The following is a 15,755-nucleotide window of genomic DNA, read 5'->3' as shown; positions in this document are numbered from 1 at the left end:
TCAAAGAATGAAGTGTTTCTGCATCCTTTGGCAAAAGTAATAACATATGTTTAGATGTAAGGGAAGAATTAATCTGATTAATTTAACAATTTGACAATGCATTATGATAAAGTGACTCAGCGTCGGTTGTCTTCTTGCATGTTGTTAACCTGAAGATTTATTATTCGATTCAAATCCCACATTTTAATACAAAGACAGAACTGATTAATTGTCCTACTCTATGGAAAGACTTCTTTCATCACAAGTTGTGAGAAGACATCCCTGTCCACGTACACTTTGTGATTTTACAACCTAATGACACTGAAAGTATCTAAAATATAGGCTAATACTTTCGGTGTCATTCTGTAATAGACATTCAATAAAATTATTCAATTTAAAAAAGCTTTAAAAGTTGTATTTTAAAAGTAAAATGTTAACTGACTTGTCATTTTTAGCTAAAGTTAGTCAAAGGCCTTGTGGAAGGTCAAAAGACTTACATTTTAATGACTTTCAATGAAACTATATTACAATTAGTTGTTAAAATTAACTCTCTTTTAGCCTCAGTTCTTTACTTTTGTTTCAGAATTGAAGGATTGCATTGATCCAATGAAATATTCACAGATTTTAATGTGATTTACACATCTTTATGTAAAACACATCAAGATATGTGTTTTACATAAAGATAAACAAACATCGCGTGGATGGTATTTGTTTATCTTTTTTGCTCCGTCGTACAGAAATAAATCGAAATTGTAAATATTAAATGCAAACAATTAAAAGGCTTGTAGTTTTAGTTCTTCACACAGCACTGGTTTTGGATCAGAAACGCTGTCCAGTCGTTTACATACACACTGCAGCGCGTAGCCGGCAATATTGACCCAGTGGCCGCTCCGTAGTTCTCAAATGTGGATCGCTGTCAGGTTACCATGCAACCTGATAGAGCATAGGCTGGATCATTTGTCTTTTCGCGAGTAATACACGTAACTAGACACGCCAACGTAACTGTATTTATTTCCCTTCTATATCTAGTCAAGTTTGTGTCCCACACCGAGCCTTTTTTTTTTCTTTTTCTCGAATAAATTAGCTCACTTTACTGCAGACGCTAGTGTGCGGCAGTTAGCTAGCCGACGAGAGCGTCGTTTTAAGAAAAAGCTAAAACGTTCCTGCTGGGTTGGGTTTAAATAAAGTGGCGTTACTGACTGTACTTTCTGTGACATAAAAACACCGAGCTTGCAGAATGAATGTCGCTAAAAGTGGCTACCGTGTGTTTTCTGCAAACTCCTCCGTCGCTTGCACAGAGTTGGCTAAGAAGATAACAGAGTGAGTACTCCAAAGCACTAGTTAATGTTTAGCTAGTGTTCGCTCGGGTGTAACTGCTAACTGACACAAATAAAGGGACATTAAAAGAGGCAGAGCAGGTCAGGGGATTTGTCATTCATGAATCAATGAACAATGCTAGAAATTCAGAATAATCCTGAGATTACACAGTTGCTTGAAAAATCCGTGCAAAGGTATGCTTTTGTTTTGCAGGAGGCTGGGTGTTGAGCTGGGAAAATCTGTCGTCTTTCAGGAATCTAATAGAGGTAAGAAAAAAAAATCTAAAATCCCCCCCATTCAGCTAAATGATTTCTGATTTAGGACAGCGAATAAATTAGCATTTTACTTGTTCACATGCTCTGATTATGTATATTAACTCTAAATAAAATGCAGGCTTTTAAAGTTGATTTAAAATTTAAGAAATTATAGTTAGAAATGTCAGTGTTTCAATTTATATGATAAATTGAACCTTTATTTACAGTAAGCAAATGTTCCAACATAAAATACTGATTGTTTATACGGCGTTTGTTTACTTTTAGCTTCTTGCTAAAATTGCTGTCTGTGTAAAATTACATTTTCCTCCCTTGCTATAGAGACAAGAGTTGATGTGAAAGAGTCTGTTCGTGGGCAGACCATCTTCATTATCCAAACCATACCAAGGTGAGTACAGAAAATTAGTTCATTTTTATCACAGCTGAATTTTTTTCTAACCCAGATCTTTAACTGCCTCTTCTTTATTTTTCTATTACCAGAGATGTCAACACAGCCATCATGGAGCTCCTTATTATGGCTTATGCTCTTAAGACTTCCTGTGCAAAGAACATCATTGGAGTTATTCCTTACTTCCCCTATAGCAAGCAGTGCAAAATGAGGAAGAGGGGCTCCATAGTTTGTAAACTGTTAGCTTCAATGTTGGCTAAAGCAGGTAAAGGGATCAAAGCAAAAGCAAACAGTAGAATTAAAAAAAAGGCCTCTCTCATTAACATTTTATTTTTGTGCCTTCTGAAGGATTGACACATATCATCACCATGGACTTGCATCAGAAAGAGATCCAAGGCTTTTTCAGCTTTCCAGTGGATAATCTGCGAGCCTCCCCGTTTTTGATTCAGTACATACAAGAAGAGGTGGCTGTTGTGTTTGTGTCTTCATCTTATGACTTTCATTGAAACAATAATCAAAGCAAAACAGAGATTGGAAGAATTGGTAACACCTGCTTTTCTTTATTCGGACAGATTCATGATTACAGAAATGCTATAATTGTGGCAAAGTCACCTGCTGCAGCTAAAAGGTATCAGATGTTAGGCAACATTACATTGATTTTACATTGAAATCACAGTAGAGGCCTACTTTATCCTTTTATCCATTTTTACCTATTTGAAGTCTCCTGTTTTTGCAGGGCTCAGTCCTATGCAGAACGTCTCCGACTGGGTCTGGCTGTGATCCACGGCGAGGCCCAATGTGCCGAGTCGGACATGGCCGATGGAAGACACTCCCCGCCATGTGTGCGCAACACCACAGGGCACACAGGACTGGAGCTGCCTAGTGAGAGCCCGGTCTTTCTTCACTTAGAACTTCACTTTATCCAACATTTCACAAATAATATGTGTCCCCTGTTGTTGGTTCATGCAATTACGTGACTTTTTATTCATCAGTTTTCCAAAGCTTTAACTTTTAAACACATGCTGTGACTTGTTAGATGAGAAGAATGTATTTTCTTGACCACAAACTATTACAGACAACCAAAATTGAATGTAGCATCATTAATGCAGCCTTGTTTACCTTTCTGTGACACGTTTAAATGTCTGCATTGAAAGGGTAGTTAACAGTCTAATACAACTTCTACAAGTGCTAACCTCTTTTGAGCTGATGATTGTGCTGTTTCTCACTCATACCATTATTCATACTCAAAGTAATTAAGTTTATGTCATTGCATGACCTCACAGAAACACTAGTTCTACTCACAAAGCATCCGTGGCAGTCTGCCGACAGCAGGCCTCCACCTCACACTGGAATAAGATTATATTAAGAAATGAAAAATCTGCCAGGCATATTAAAAATAATTTGCGCAGTATTATTCGGAAAAATAATACTGCGCAAAAAAAAGCATTTTTTTTCCAAAAGTGCACACACCTCCAAACTGTATAGAACTTGAAGCTCTGAAGGAGGGTACAAGGTCCCTAGATTTATAGTTTGGATGCAAATGTATTTGTTACATTTCAGTGAGAAGGCTGGGCATTATATTTAGTGATGAGAATGAGGAATAAAAGTGTGCGCACAGGTTTATGGAGGCTTAAAATACACTTATAAAATGGTTGCAATGTGTGTCATTAAAAAAATAACCAAGCTTTTGAACCTTGGATGTAATCAGTTCACAATGAAAAACACTTATTTTTGGCTTTTACTCCTGACTGATACACACACCAGGCAAAAATCTGACATGCTCATTCGTAGCTAAAAGCTGTACATGTCAAAATGGATGAAAAACCCCTGGGGTTCTTTTAAGGCAAGGCTAAAACTGCTGGTGGAGAAGCAAAAATATTCTATATGTATGATTTTAGTATGGATTGGGACAATCTGTCCAGATGTGAAGTCCTGGATTTCCCATAATCCAGCTGTGTCCTAGCAGTCTTTAAGGTCCAAGAGAAGTCTAATGTGGAGTGGGTTGAAACAACAACATATTTAAAGAAACATCCCCTTTGCTTGTTTCCTGGCACGTATTTGATCATTATGTATTAGAGTGTCATCAAAAGAAACCCAAAATCAAATAGGTGTGTCACTGGCAAATGACTCCGATTGAATGGTCTCAGTACTTCTTTGTGCTCCCATGCTTAACTTTGAGATTATAAGATCCACTTATACATGTTTTGAACAAACAAAAACTTTGTTTTAGACGTTTCAGTCAGTCTGCTTTAGTGATATTATTTTTTTAAATTACTTTCAACCCAGATTTATTTATTTTTTCTAAGTCTTGGCAAACAGTCTGTATCATGTGCTATACTTGTGCATTTGTGTTAATGTGGTGTTTATTTGTCGACAATAGCAGGCAAACAACAAGCTCCGTTCCCTGGCATAGAGCTTCCAAGTACGACCTAAATTTAATTTATATCTGACCATGAAATGATTCCTCTTCAAATTCTACTTCAAGTTGTGCATGCATAGAAAAAAATGGGTTTGTTTTTGCATCTTGAGAAACATACAGTCTGGATTCACGAGGGGAAGTTGGTGGAATATTGACTCTCCAAATAATGAAGCTGACATTGTTGATTTTCTTTTTTTGTTTTTTTTTGTCCAATTGGCCGTTTGATCTCCACTTTTCTCCCAGCAGCAGTTTGTGTGGCATGTTTGTCTTGAACTGAACAGACGCCATGCTTACTGCACCTTCGTATGATTCCAGACAGCTGCTTCTACAAGATGGCTTAAACTTTCTTTGTTTTGTGGTGCTCTAATTTTAGTTTCCTTAAATCAAACCAGAACTGCGTCAATTTTTTTTATTATTTTTGTTTGTTTTTTTTTTTTTTCCCGTTGGACTCATCTTGCCAATCAACACACGCTGCCATTTTTAAACCACTTTTAACCTGATTAACCTTGTGTCATGATTGCATGTAAGGAAACAATGAAGCATGCTTTAAGGATCTGTTATTAGAAAGTCAATAGGAATGTAATGATTGACAGATTCCAGCATTTAATCTAGAACTGTCAACAAATGATGCATATTGGCAGATTTTATTTATCCTTTCTTAAAACAGTAAAAGTCTAACCAGACTTTTTTCAGGTTGTTACACGATGCAGCACAGTTGGATTTTGGTAAACTGTATTTTAATCACAATGTTGATTCTGCTGTTCTTGGTGTACATAGTGATTCCAGGTTTTTCTCACACTGAGGGGCTGATTGAAATTCACTGTTCTGCAAGGCATGCTTTTCCTTTCTTTGCTTTCTAAAACTGTTCCTTCACAATCAGCTTGGCTTGCTGATTGTTTACCAGTTGATTGTTTCCTAAAAATCCCTCTGATTGCCCGCATTTACATGCACACCGGTATTTTGAAATAGCTTTATGCATTTTCTTAGTTTTTGTAAAGATTTTTGGTAAATCTCATAGTAAATCAATAGTTGTTTTAAGACTCTTCCTCAAACATCAACCATGAATAATTTCGGATATGTATGAATTATATATGGACAGCTCTGTCCAAGATGCTTACATGGACTCGTCACTGATACAAATGTAGTAATGCTTTCTCTTAAGTAATTTTTAAACATGATTGATTGCACAAGTGTCAAGTTTATTCACCTGGACATTCTCACACACTGGAAGGAAGGAGAAAAACAATTCAAGTTTAGTACACTCAAAAGAGCCGAGAGTGAGGCAAACAAACCCAGCTGCCAAACACACAATCAGTCACAAGTCTATTCTAAATAATGAAGTTCTCCTGTTCTTTGTGCATCTGTAGTCTTACGTGCAGTTCCTTTGATCCTGTATCTCTGGGTCATAAACTATGACCCTTAACCTTCGGTACTTCCTGCCAGGCCAGATCTCATCCTGGCTTCAGGTCATCTGTTTCCAATTTGGCACCATCATCTCCCCCTACAAACATCTTACACAAAGCACACATTTGAGAACAAACAGACATAGTCTAAAAGTTCATAAGAACAATGTTTAGTGTTTATATAAGTTAATAATTTTATCCTAACAACAAGTTTGAAAGTATTTAGAAGTTTCTGCAATGAACATGGGGTCAACATTTTACAAATATATGTACACCCCCACTGAATGCATTTATGTATAACTTTGTTATAAATAAATGTCTCTTTTTAGCAAGTTTCATTATAAGTATATATGTTTTTTGTGGCTCTCAACAAGCTTCTAGCATAACTGTGACTGGATATTTGAGCACTTTTCTTAAAGTAAATTGTACACTTCATTTTAATTATTTAATTCCCAACATTGACTGTTTTTTTTAAGCAAACTTTTTCTCAGTGCAACTTTAGTGCATTGAGAGGAGTTTAAGGAAGAAAAAAAAGACTTTCCCAAAACTCCAAATTGAATTTTAACTTTGATTAAAGGTGCCATATTTGTCAAGAAAACCATCCCATTTTAATGATCTCTATTATTTCTGATGTGAAGAGTCATTTAAATATGCAGCCAGAAACATGCTGATGATTGAGGAGCAAATTGCAGTAAAACATGAGTGTATGTAAACTTCACTCTTGCTGTAGATAGCATTGCAGATGTATGTATTCAGCAGGTGAATGTCAGTGAGGCCAGGATATTCATATATTGTCATAAGCTAAACAGTTGTCTGAGTGTATGTTTAGATTCTGTATTAAAAATGGTGAGCCAACTCATTGTGGCTGATGAAGCCAAACTAAGTGGAGCATAAAGATGGATTGTTCAAAATGCATTAAAGCAATAATGCGACTGATGGATGGTGTGCATGGAAATGTAGGCTGTTTGCTGGCAGCGCTCAGATTTGACTGACCGGTTCAGAACATTGGCAAGTGTATATGAAGAATCTGTCATCAGTGCTTGCCACTGTTGGTGTGTGTTAAACTGTCTGTTTGAGGACTGCTACTATAACCTGGGCCTAAAGGGGTGTGTGTGTGTGTGTGTGGGTGTCTGTAAAGGCAGTTTTTTTTTTTTTTTTTTTTGGATTGGGTATCCTGGGCTGAAACTCCTTTGTCATTTGACCCTTGCATGGCATGCTTTGCACTAGGTTAGCCTTCCAGCTTGATCTCCTAACAGGTAGGAGGGGTAGAATGGAGGGGAGGGGGTACATGAACCAATGACTTTGATTTATTGATCGTCATTTTAGTTTAGCTTCACATTTTTAGAAATCAAATTTAGTAAAAAGAAATATACTGAAATTGGAGAGCTGGTTGCTCAAAAACCCTTTTCTCAACCCATTTTACCCAATCTACTTAGATTTAATCTTTGATTCCTAAAAAGAAAAAAGAAAAAAAAAAAGAGTACTGTTGACTAAGTAATACGACGTAACCCAATTTTCTTTCAATTTTAGTAATGATGGCCAAAGAGAAACCTCCGATTACTGTAGTTGGAGATGTCGGTGGAAGAATCGCCATAATAGTGGTAAGATTCTTCAAATGCAATATTAAAATCTTTTGTACTTATAATTTCTGAATGTAAGAAGAGGTGTTAATAGGGATGCACAGACATAAAAATTTTGGGTGATAACCAATATGTAACAATATGTATATAGTGTATATTTCACTGCATTTTTGACCTTGTTTAAAGGCCATCTAAATTGCCTTTCTCCTTTAAACACTCCCATTATCCCGTGCTGCTCCCACTTTGAAAATGAACACCAACTGTTAACACCAGCCCAGTTTTGCTCAAGGTGTTTTTTTTACAAGCTTCTTTTTTTAAGGTGTTTTTATGTCACCCATTTGTGCCAATACACAATATTTTATGGTGCCGAGAAAGTACCGATTGTAAGAAATTAGAAGGTCACAGTTGTCACAACCAGTTTTTAAATGTCATGCATGTGCAGATGAATCTGTGTTTTTAACTGTTTCCAATAGAGATAGTGATAGAGAGACTGTATGCTTTCCGTGTGTGATAGAACACAAGATAAGATCATTTGTGTTGCGGTCCGGACTGTGGTGTATCTTTCTGAAGCCTCTTTTCTGCCACCCTTTTTGTTTTTCCTGCTACAGTGACTCCTATTTCCTCTCCCCCCTTTTTCTTGGTATCATTGGTTGCCTTCTGTCGATTCTAACTGGGTGAACAAGTTAAAATATTTTAACTACATTGGAAATTGTTGCTTTTCTGCTCAGGATGACATTATAGATGATGTAGGAGACTTTGTTGCTGCTGCAGAGATCCTGAAAGAGAGAGGGGCGTATAGGATCTACATCATGGCCACTCATGGTTTACTTTCTGCAGATGCTCCTCGTCTCATAGAGGAATCCGCTATTGATGTGGTAAGAATGTAGGACCTTACGGTTTTAAAATGTGTGCACCTTTTTCTGTTAAAATGTGTTGTACATGAGCTTAACTAAAGAACATAGATGAGAACAAACTTCAGCTTTTGTTCTTTAGATGTCATTTGTTCTTTAGGAGAACAGTGAAGTGTAAAATACTTCCTACTAATGGGAACTCGATCTGAACTGTGTGACTCTGCGGACTTCTGTTTCAACAAAGAGTTATTGTTTTCAGCAACGTCAATTTTATAAGCTGTCAGTTTCTGTTCCTAAAAGCTGCCAGGTGTTCAGAAAGCAGTGGTTCCAGTGACATTAGAGCATTTCTTGTTAACCACACATTTCCCCGGTAGTCAGTATTTACAATGACTTACAAGTTAAGTATTCATTTACATTTTGTCATTTCACAACTGCAAACACCAGGTTAATTGATTGGCATTTAATGTGATAAACTAACACATTTTCAAAATATTTCACTAATAAGGCCATATAGCACAATCACATTTGTGAAACAGCAATTGAAATATTTCCATCAACTTATGTCAAATTGAGAATGTAGTCTGCTGTAAAGACCAAGTGAACATGATTTGTTCTTGTGTATTCAGGTGGTTGTGACAAACACGGTGCCTCACGAGGTGCAAAAGCTACAGTGTCCAAAAATCAAGACGGTGGACGTCAGCATGATATTAGCCGAGGCCATCCGCCGCATCCACAACGGGGAATCCATGGCCTACTTATTTCGCAATATTACAGTGGATGACTAAGGAGTGTCAGTGACAGACGCCTCTGCACCTTTGCTAACAAAACGCTGTTCCACGTGTTGTTTTTGAATGACATGCATACATGTGTCCTGATTCAGTTAAAGAACTTCTCAAAAATCGACCAAATAATTTGTCTTCTTTCTAAAATGTGTTTCGTTTTCTTTTGTTTGTTTGTTTGTTCCGTTTCTAAAAGAGAAAAGCCTTCAAATCCAAGGCAAGCACGCCTCTAAAAGAGCATATTTTGATGTTTTGAAATGAAAGGCGAGGATTGTATGAAGTGGTGTCGTTGCTAGCAGCTGTTCAGAAACATTGTGTACGGTTAGATTTCAATGGAGAAGTGATCACAAGGTGTGGCCATCCTGGAAGTAGTGAAACTGAATACAGGATGGGAATCTGTGTTTGACAGATGAGTGAGGTGTGACACCTGTTTCAGCTCCATCAGCCTCCTCCGTAATGTAAATGAAGTCCGTGCCAAAGTCTAAGAAGCCGTACAGTGAGACAAAAACGCATTTGATAATGCAGCTGGTCTCAGTGCGATGCTTCACCGTACTATATTGAATCTTGCCTTCCATAGATCAGTGTTTGCACAAAGGTAAAGCGGTTTATGAGGTGTGGGGGGTTTACTTCGATTACAAAAGAAAACAAAATACATGTAAATCCAAAAAAACAACAACAAAAAAAACCCAAATTATATTTATAATCCTAATTTTGGTGAATATTTTTTCCCCACTTTTTCTTGCTCCTAACTTAAATACCAGTTATGCTTTTGTCATACACTACAAAAGTTCATATTTTCATGTTGAGCTTAATCTGCAGAGATTAGATGGGCAAATACATTTAACAGCATGTTGCTTTTAGCAAGAAAACCAAAGACACTCCATTCTTTTTTTATTTTTATTTTTTGTTTAGTGACTGCTTTTTCAGATTTTACCACATTATGTTGCCTCTTTAACTCACAGCAAAATATTTTACAGAAGCCTACATGTAGGTCAATTCCTTTCAGCTGTACATACAGAATTGAACATTTAAAAACGGACCCCTATTTCACACGGCATTAGTTAAACCTAGTATTATACAAATTTTTTATTTTTTCTGTGAAAAGGAGCCCTGAAAGAATGTGATCCATTCTTGTTTTGATTATTTATATTCTACTGAATTCTATGTTTTAAGATGGAGCCACAGTCATTTCAGAAATACATTGAATTTAGGCCCAAAAAAAAGTGGATTTTAGATGCTGGAGGGCTGTTTCGCTTTGCTTACTTTTGGCTCAGGGAATATACTTTAGAGGCTAATGCACATTTATTTGCTCCTGAGTTTTTCAGGTTGTGTACATTACCTGCTGCACATGTTTGATTAAAATAATAGCATTTTGGAAAAATGTCTTCCACGCAGCAGAAATGTGACTTGGCAATGTGCTTTGGTTAAAAAAAAAAGGCTAGATTTTTTTTTTCTTAAAATATTAATAGAAGAACATTTGAAAATGTTGAGCTGATTTTTGTGTAAGCATGAATCAATGAAGTGACACTCCCATTTAAGCTCTTAACTGCGTCTGTCTTGAATGCATTTGGAAACGTCTCCCCTGCATTTACGGTCCCAGGTTTCCTCCGCTTCTGTCTGACTTTGTGTTTGTGAATGTAAATGAAAATAAAGTAGCTGCCTCTTTCTCTGGCTCCTTTCGTGTAGTTATTTTCACCTTAAATGCACTCATAATGCATTTTTCTGCATTTATGGCAACTATTTTCCCAGTTACGATACCACTAAGAAATGAACTAAAGTGAGAAACAGTGGATTTTCTCTCAACACATTGTCAGATGTGTTAGACACCATGATCAGTAAATATTTGGTTAAATTGTCCTTTACTAAGCTGCGTTTCAACACAAAAGTTCTGGTTTCACTTTGACTTATTTGAACACTTATTTATGGGACTTTTAAAATTCAATTCAGATTGGTTGATTTCCTGGTGTGGATGTGTTTTGCTTTTTTTTTCTTTCTTCTTCTTTAAACAGTTTGCAAAGTGTGAAGTGAAGACTTAAATGTAACCAACCAAATTATTGGTGCAGTTTACACTGTAATTTTATCCAGTTACACATTCAGAATAGGTAGCTAAGAATCAGTCTATCAATTTGACTTGATTAAAACTAACAAAAACATTTCTTGACTCAATGCCAAATCAAATCTCTATCTCACCAATGATCCTATTGATAAAGAGAAGATCATTTAGAAATAAAGAAACCAGTGAATGATGAACATTAAGTGCCAAACTCACCTCAAACTCCTGAGCTTTTGAAACGACACTGAAAACGTTTGATGCAGACCAGGTCAGAGATCCTGTACTTGCTCCAAACTTCTCAGGTAACTCGGCAGCTCTGAGGAGCTTGGACCAAGTCCAGGAGCGGACCTTTTAAGAATTTAAACAGCACTGCACGTCCATCTAAAAGAAGCTTCGTGGCCTTCATAAAAACTTTAAGCGCACCTGCGCTCTGCAAGGAAAGGACCTGCCAGTTTGTCTCCAATAATGTAGCCAGAAAGAGAGGAGCAGCCGTGAGCTTAAAGAGCACAAAGAGGAAGCAAATGTTTGATTGTTACAGGTCGCTTCCTCGTTTCGTACGGGTGAAACAATTCACCTTGCCTGTTAGCTTTTGGAAAGAGGAAGCACGCTGGAGTTTTTGACAGAGAGGAAACTTTAACACTGCCTGTGAATGGCTATATGAGAACATAAAAGTGTCAGCTGAGAGTACAATAGAGCTTTATCAAGAGGTTAAAACTTCTGAATTGGTCAGGTCTAAAAAGACAGAAAATTAAAAAAAAAAATACTTATGTTGAATAAGTGAGGAGCTGATACATTCAGAGATGGGCAGAGCACCCAAAAATTAAACTCAAGTAAGAGTTGCTCTACTTCTTATAACAAATTTTTACTCAATTAAAAGTATAAACTGGTCGTCCAAGAAATTACTCAAGAATAAAAAAGTATTTGGGAAAAAGTCAGCTCAAGTACACAGAAACCCATCAAAACATCAATTATTTCATATTTAAAAATAACATCATCTGATGGACCAAAATAAAGTGATGTGGCTATTTTGGTATTTTAAATATGAAAAGAAAAATATTTCCTAAGAGTAACATAATTACAAAACAACAAAATTGGACAAAAAAAAAATCCAAATCAGTTACTTTCTATATAAAACTTGTGAAACTTTCACAAAAACTGCAGGATAGAATTTTAGGTTCAAGCTGATCTTGTCTTGTTTTGGTGAAGTTATTCACAGTCGGCCGAATATCCGTAAATTTTACTCAAACAAGATTAGTGATACTTCAGAGTAAAAGTAAAAAAGTAAAAATACTCCTAAATATACTCTCATTGCCCAGAAAACTTGCCAAGTAAATGCAACTAATTAATATCCAACTCTGGATATATTATGTATCATTTGGTCCATCGATCTTAACCAAAGATTAACAAAACACATTTTAGTATCTCCAAAAGCTGAGCCACAATAGAAACAGTGCACATTTTTTGGTTCCATGACAGTCCATGTTGTTGATACAATCTTGTGCGCCACACTGTGGTTTGCTTCACTGGAGCATTCACAAGCAGCATCTTGCTCTTCCTGAAAGGGGCGTGAGGTGCTTTAGAGTCTGCGCTAATGCCCGGGTTTTGCCTCATTCTAGTGTTTTTGCAGGTTCTGCCTCCATCTTTTCATCAACCGTAACCAGCTCCCCCGTCACTGCTGAAAAACAAGCTTCCCCTGTTAGCAAGATCCATGCACACCTTGGGGAAGCTGTGCTCAAGATGACATGCAGTGTCAACAAGCTAGATTTGGTGAAAGTAACTTTATTGTTTTTATTTTTAGTTTTGTTTTGTTGGTGTTTATCAGGGTTTCATCATTCCACTCTTCAGGGTTTGTGGTGTGTCGCAGTGTGTGAGCTGTGGATCTCTGCAGCTCCTCCAGAGTTATAAACATCTCTCAGGCTGGTTCTCTGATAAATGCTCTGGTTGCTCAGCCTGTCCGTAAATGCAGGTGGGCATGTCTGGGTAGATTTGTGTCACAGCAAAACGGTAATAATCCGCCTCTTTTACTTCACAATTGCTACCTTGTATTGGTTTATCTAATAAAATTACAAACCAATACACAAAAGTTAGTTTTTGTAAACTGACAAAATATGAAAAAGCTAAAATTAGTATGAATTATTTTGCAATGAACTGCAGTTTTTGTCTTGTTGTTATACGCAGCCATGCTAGATCCATGGTGTGTTCTTTAAAAGTAAAGCAAGTGTAAAAGCACAGGACAACTTAATTAGTGTTGCTTGTCATTTGTCGATTAGGTGAGTCATAATTTTAAAGCCCTTCACTCTATTACTGCAGCAAACTTTGTAAGCTGCAGTCCACCACCAGAGGGCGGTACAATGCCGAAGAGAAGTCATGAAACTGCTTGTGAGATCTGTCCACTAGACTAACTTTTTCCTCCACTTTTCTAAATGAATTTGATTCCTATCATTGCTACTTTTGACGACACCATACTAGGTGATGCACGTGAAACCAGGACAGGCAAGTGTTTGATGCACGTTTATTTGAACTCATCCGTCCGGTTAGACCAGTACTGCTGTTCAGGAGAAAGAACAGAGTGAACACACATCACTACAACAGACATCAATGTTTGCACAGACTTTAAAAATCCAACATATTCAAAAGCAGATTTATGTCAGTTGTTAATTCCTTTCAAAAAAATTTCTCTTGCAAGACTGTTTACTAAATGTTTATTTTGTCACTTGAGGTCCTAAAATATGAGAATTTTAATAATCCTTAATCTATTTATTTTTTTCTGCAAGACTGGTTGGAGACCTGAAATACAAGTTTGCAAGCATTAAAGCATGTCTCTTTTGGTGGCAGAAACTTTTTCTTATAAAATCACAGTACCTCTTGTGAAGATGAACACTTTATTTGTTTTTTCACATCAAGTTGACATTATACACAAAAAAGAAGGTACAACAGAAGCACAACAGAGAACCTCAGACAACACTACAGCTATTTATTTTTTCCTGGTTTAGACAAAACACTGAAAGTATGCAAAAGATATAACTGAGCAGAACTCTTTTTTTCTTACCCCCCATAAAGTAGAAATGCATTTCATTTTAGTTCATATTTTAATCTCTGTTTGCATTTGCAAACAAAAAGGTTCAGTAAACCAGTATTACCAACACTAATTAAAAATATAAAGTGCACAGTATATTTTCTTCATATGTTGACATCAGCTGCACAGAAAAGACAAAAAAAAAAAAAACACATTTAGAGATGAAAAACACTATTGCTTTTGACTCATCAACAGATACAGATTGTTTTCCCCTGCAGATGATCAGTTACAAGCTGAAACATCAATAATTTCGAGTACAAACTGAACACAACACATTCAGAATATTTTTTTTCTTTTCTTTTTTTAATGTTAAATGTTCTGGCATTCGCGGTGGGTGCAGTCAAGTTCAACAACATGTTAATCTTTGTTTTCATCTGTCCATGTTTGTTTTAGGAGGAGTATATTGGAGCTGTGAGCAGAAGGGAACATTTGATTATCGTGTCAAACATTGTCTCTTGGTTTGTTTTTCTGTCATCCGCGACAATCCTCTGGTCTCGTTTGCACAGTTTTCTCTGCCTCCGTCCGTCTCTACGAAAGGAGGCAGCTGTTGGTTTTGTTCATGGGGGCACGCTTGCTTATTTCTTTGGGGAACGTCAGCCGTCTCTTGCACAGCACCGGACTCAGCTGCGTGGGCAGGTTGGCCCGCTGCAGCAGCTCCATGAAGGCCTCCATCACGTTGACGTTGTCCTTGGCCGAGGACTCCAGGAAGATGTGGTTCCAGTCCACTTCCACCGTGGACAGTACGTCCTCGCTGGACACCCTACGCTCTTTGAGTCGGTCTATCTTGTTGCCGATCACCACAATTGGTGTGTGCTTGCTCTCCTTGACTTCCAGGATCTCCTCTCGCAGTCTCTTGATCGCCTCAAGGGAGTCTGGATCGTCCACAGCGTAAACCAGAGCAAAGGCATCGCTGTTCTGGATGGAGAGTTTGCGCATGGCAGGGAAGGAGTAGCTCCCACTGGTGTCCATAATGCTGATGGTGACCTTAATTCCTCCCATTTCGTACTCCTTCCTGTGGAGCTCCTCCACTGTGCGCCGGTGCTTCGGCTCAAAGGTGTCTTTGAGGAACCGCTGGATGAGGGCTGTCTTCCCCACTCCCCCTGCTCCTAGAAACACCAGACGCACTTCAGCCTTTTCCTTTGTCTCCAAAGACATGACAATGTTTTTCTCTTTTCTCTTGCAAAAGCTAAAAATTCCTTCCACTTTTCTGCTGCAGCCAATGCGTGTCGGTAAACACTTTCACATGCGCTGACAGAACTGAGAAGTGTTGATAGTAGAAGCTTGCGTATGAATGCACGCTCTTCTGACTGCACGCTGTATTTATTAACACTCATCACCTGCCCACTGGGCTCCCAGCCAATCAGGGGAAGGACGGAGTTTGAGTTTACAGCAGCCAATCAGAAAACAATTCAATAAAAGGGAGAAGATAAAAGAAAAACATGACCGGGGTGTTATGTGTGAATGCAGGACACATCTCTGAATGTTTCTATCAACAAACACAATTTTCTTTGACTGCAAAAGAGACGTTCAAGTGCAATCAAGAGGAATGTCATTTTCTGTAGAAAAAAGTCGATTATGAAGTTTTTTTAAAAACTGTCACACACACACACACCTTGCTTTTCAAAAGTGTTTTATTGC

The 15,755-nt window shown here is 37.5% G+C and overlaps 2 protein-coding genes across 3 annotated transcripts; one reads left to right on the top strand and one right to left on the bottom strand.

Moving 5' to 3' along the window:
• The first annotated feature begins 875 nt into the window (after window positions 1-875).
• Window positions 876-10,654, top strand: prpsap1 (phosphoribosyl pyrophosphate synthetase-associated protein 1). 2 transcript variants are annotated; one of them, XM_055035871.1, is made up of 11 exons: window positions 876-1,299; window positions 1,510-1,562; window positions 1,890-1,956; window positions 2,049-2,221; window positions 2,305-2,420; window positions 2,529-2,584; window positions 2,693-2,838; window positions 4,337-4,378; window positions 7,309-7,379; window positions 8,087-8,233; window positions 8,836-10,654. In XM_055035871.1, the coding sequence occupies exons 1-11, from the start codon at window positions 1,217-1,219 to the stop codon at window positions 8,992-8,994; spliced, it is 1,113 nt and encodes a 370-aa protein (XP_054891846.1). In that variant the 5' UTR covers window positions 876-1,216; the 3' UTR covers window positions 8,995-10,654. The 2 variants fall into 2 exon arrangements, with proteins under 2 accessions (XP_054891846.1, XP_054891847.1); XM_055035872.1 differs by lacking the exon at window positions 4,337-4,378.
• Window positions 10,655-13,904: 3,250 nt separating this feature from the next.
• Window positions 13,905-15,396, bottom strand: rasd4 (rasd family member 4). The gene has a single exon (XM_055035874.1). The coding sequence runs from the start codon at window positions 15,270-15,272 to the stop codon at window positions 14,646-14,648; it is 627 nt and encodes a 208-aa protein (XP_054891849.1). The 5' UTR covers window positions 15,273-15,396; the 3' UTR covers window positions 13,905-14,645.
• Between the last annotated feature and the right edge of the window lie 359 nt (window positions 15,397-15,755).

The sequence above is a fragment of the Poeciliopsis prolifica genome, unplaced genomic scaffold (assembly GCF_027474105.1).
Source record: "Poeciliopsis prolifica strain line A6 unplaced genomic scaffold, Auburn_PproV2 SCAFFOLD010, whole genome shotgun sequence".
Taxonomy (NCBI): Eukaryota; Metazoa; Chordata; class Actinopteri; order Cyprinodontiformes; family Poeciliidae; genus Poeciliopsis; species Poeciliopsis prolifica.
This window is presented reverse-complemented; position numbering and strand designations above follow the sequence as displayed.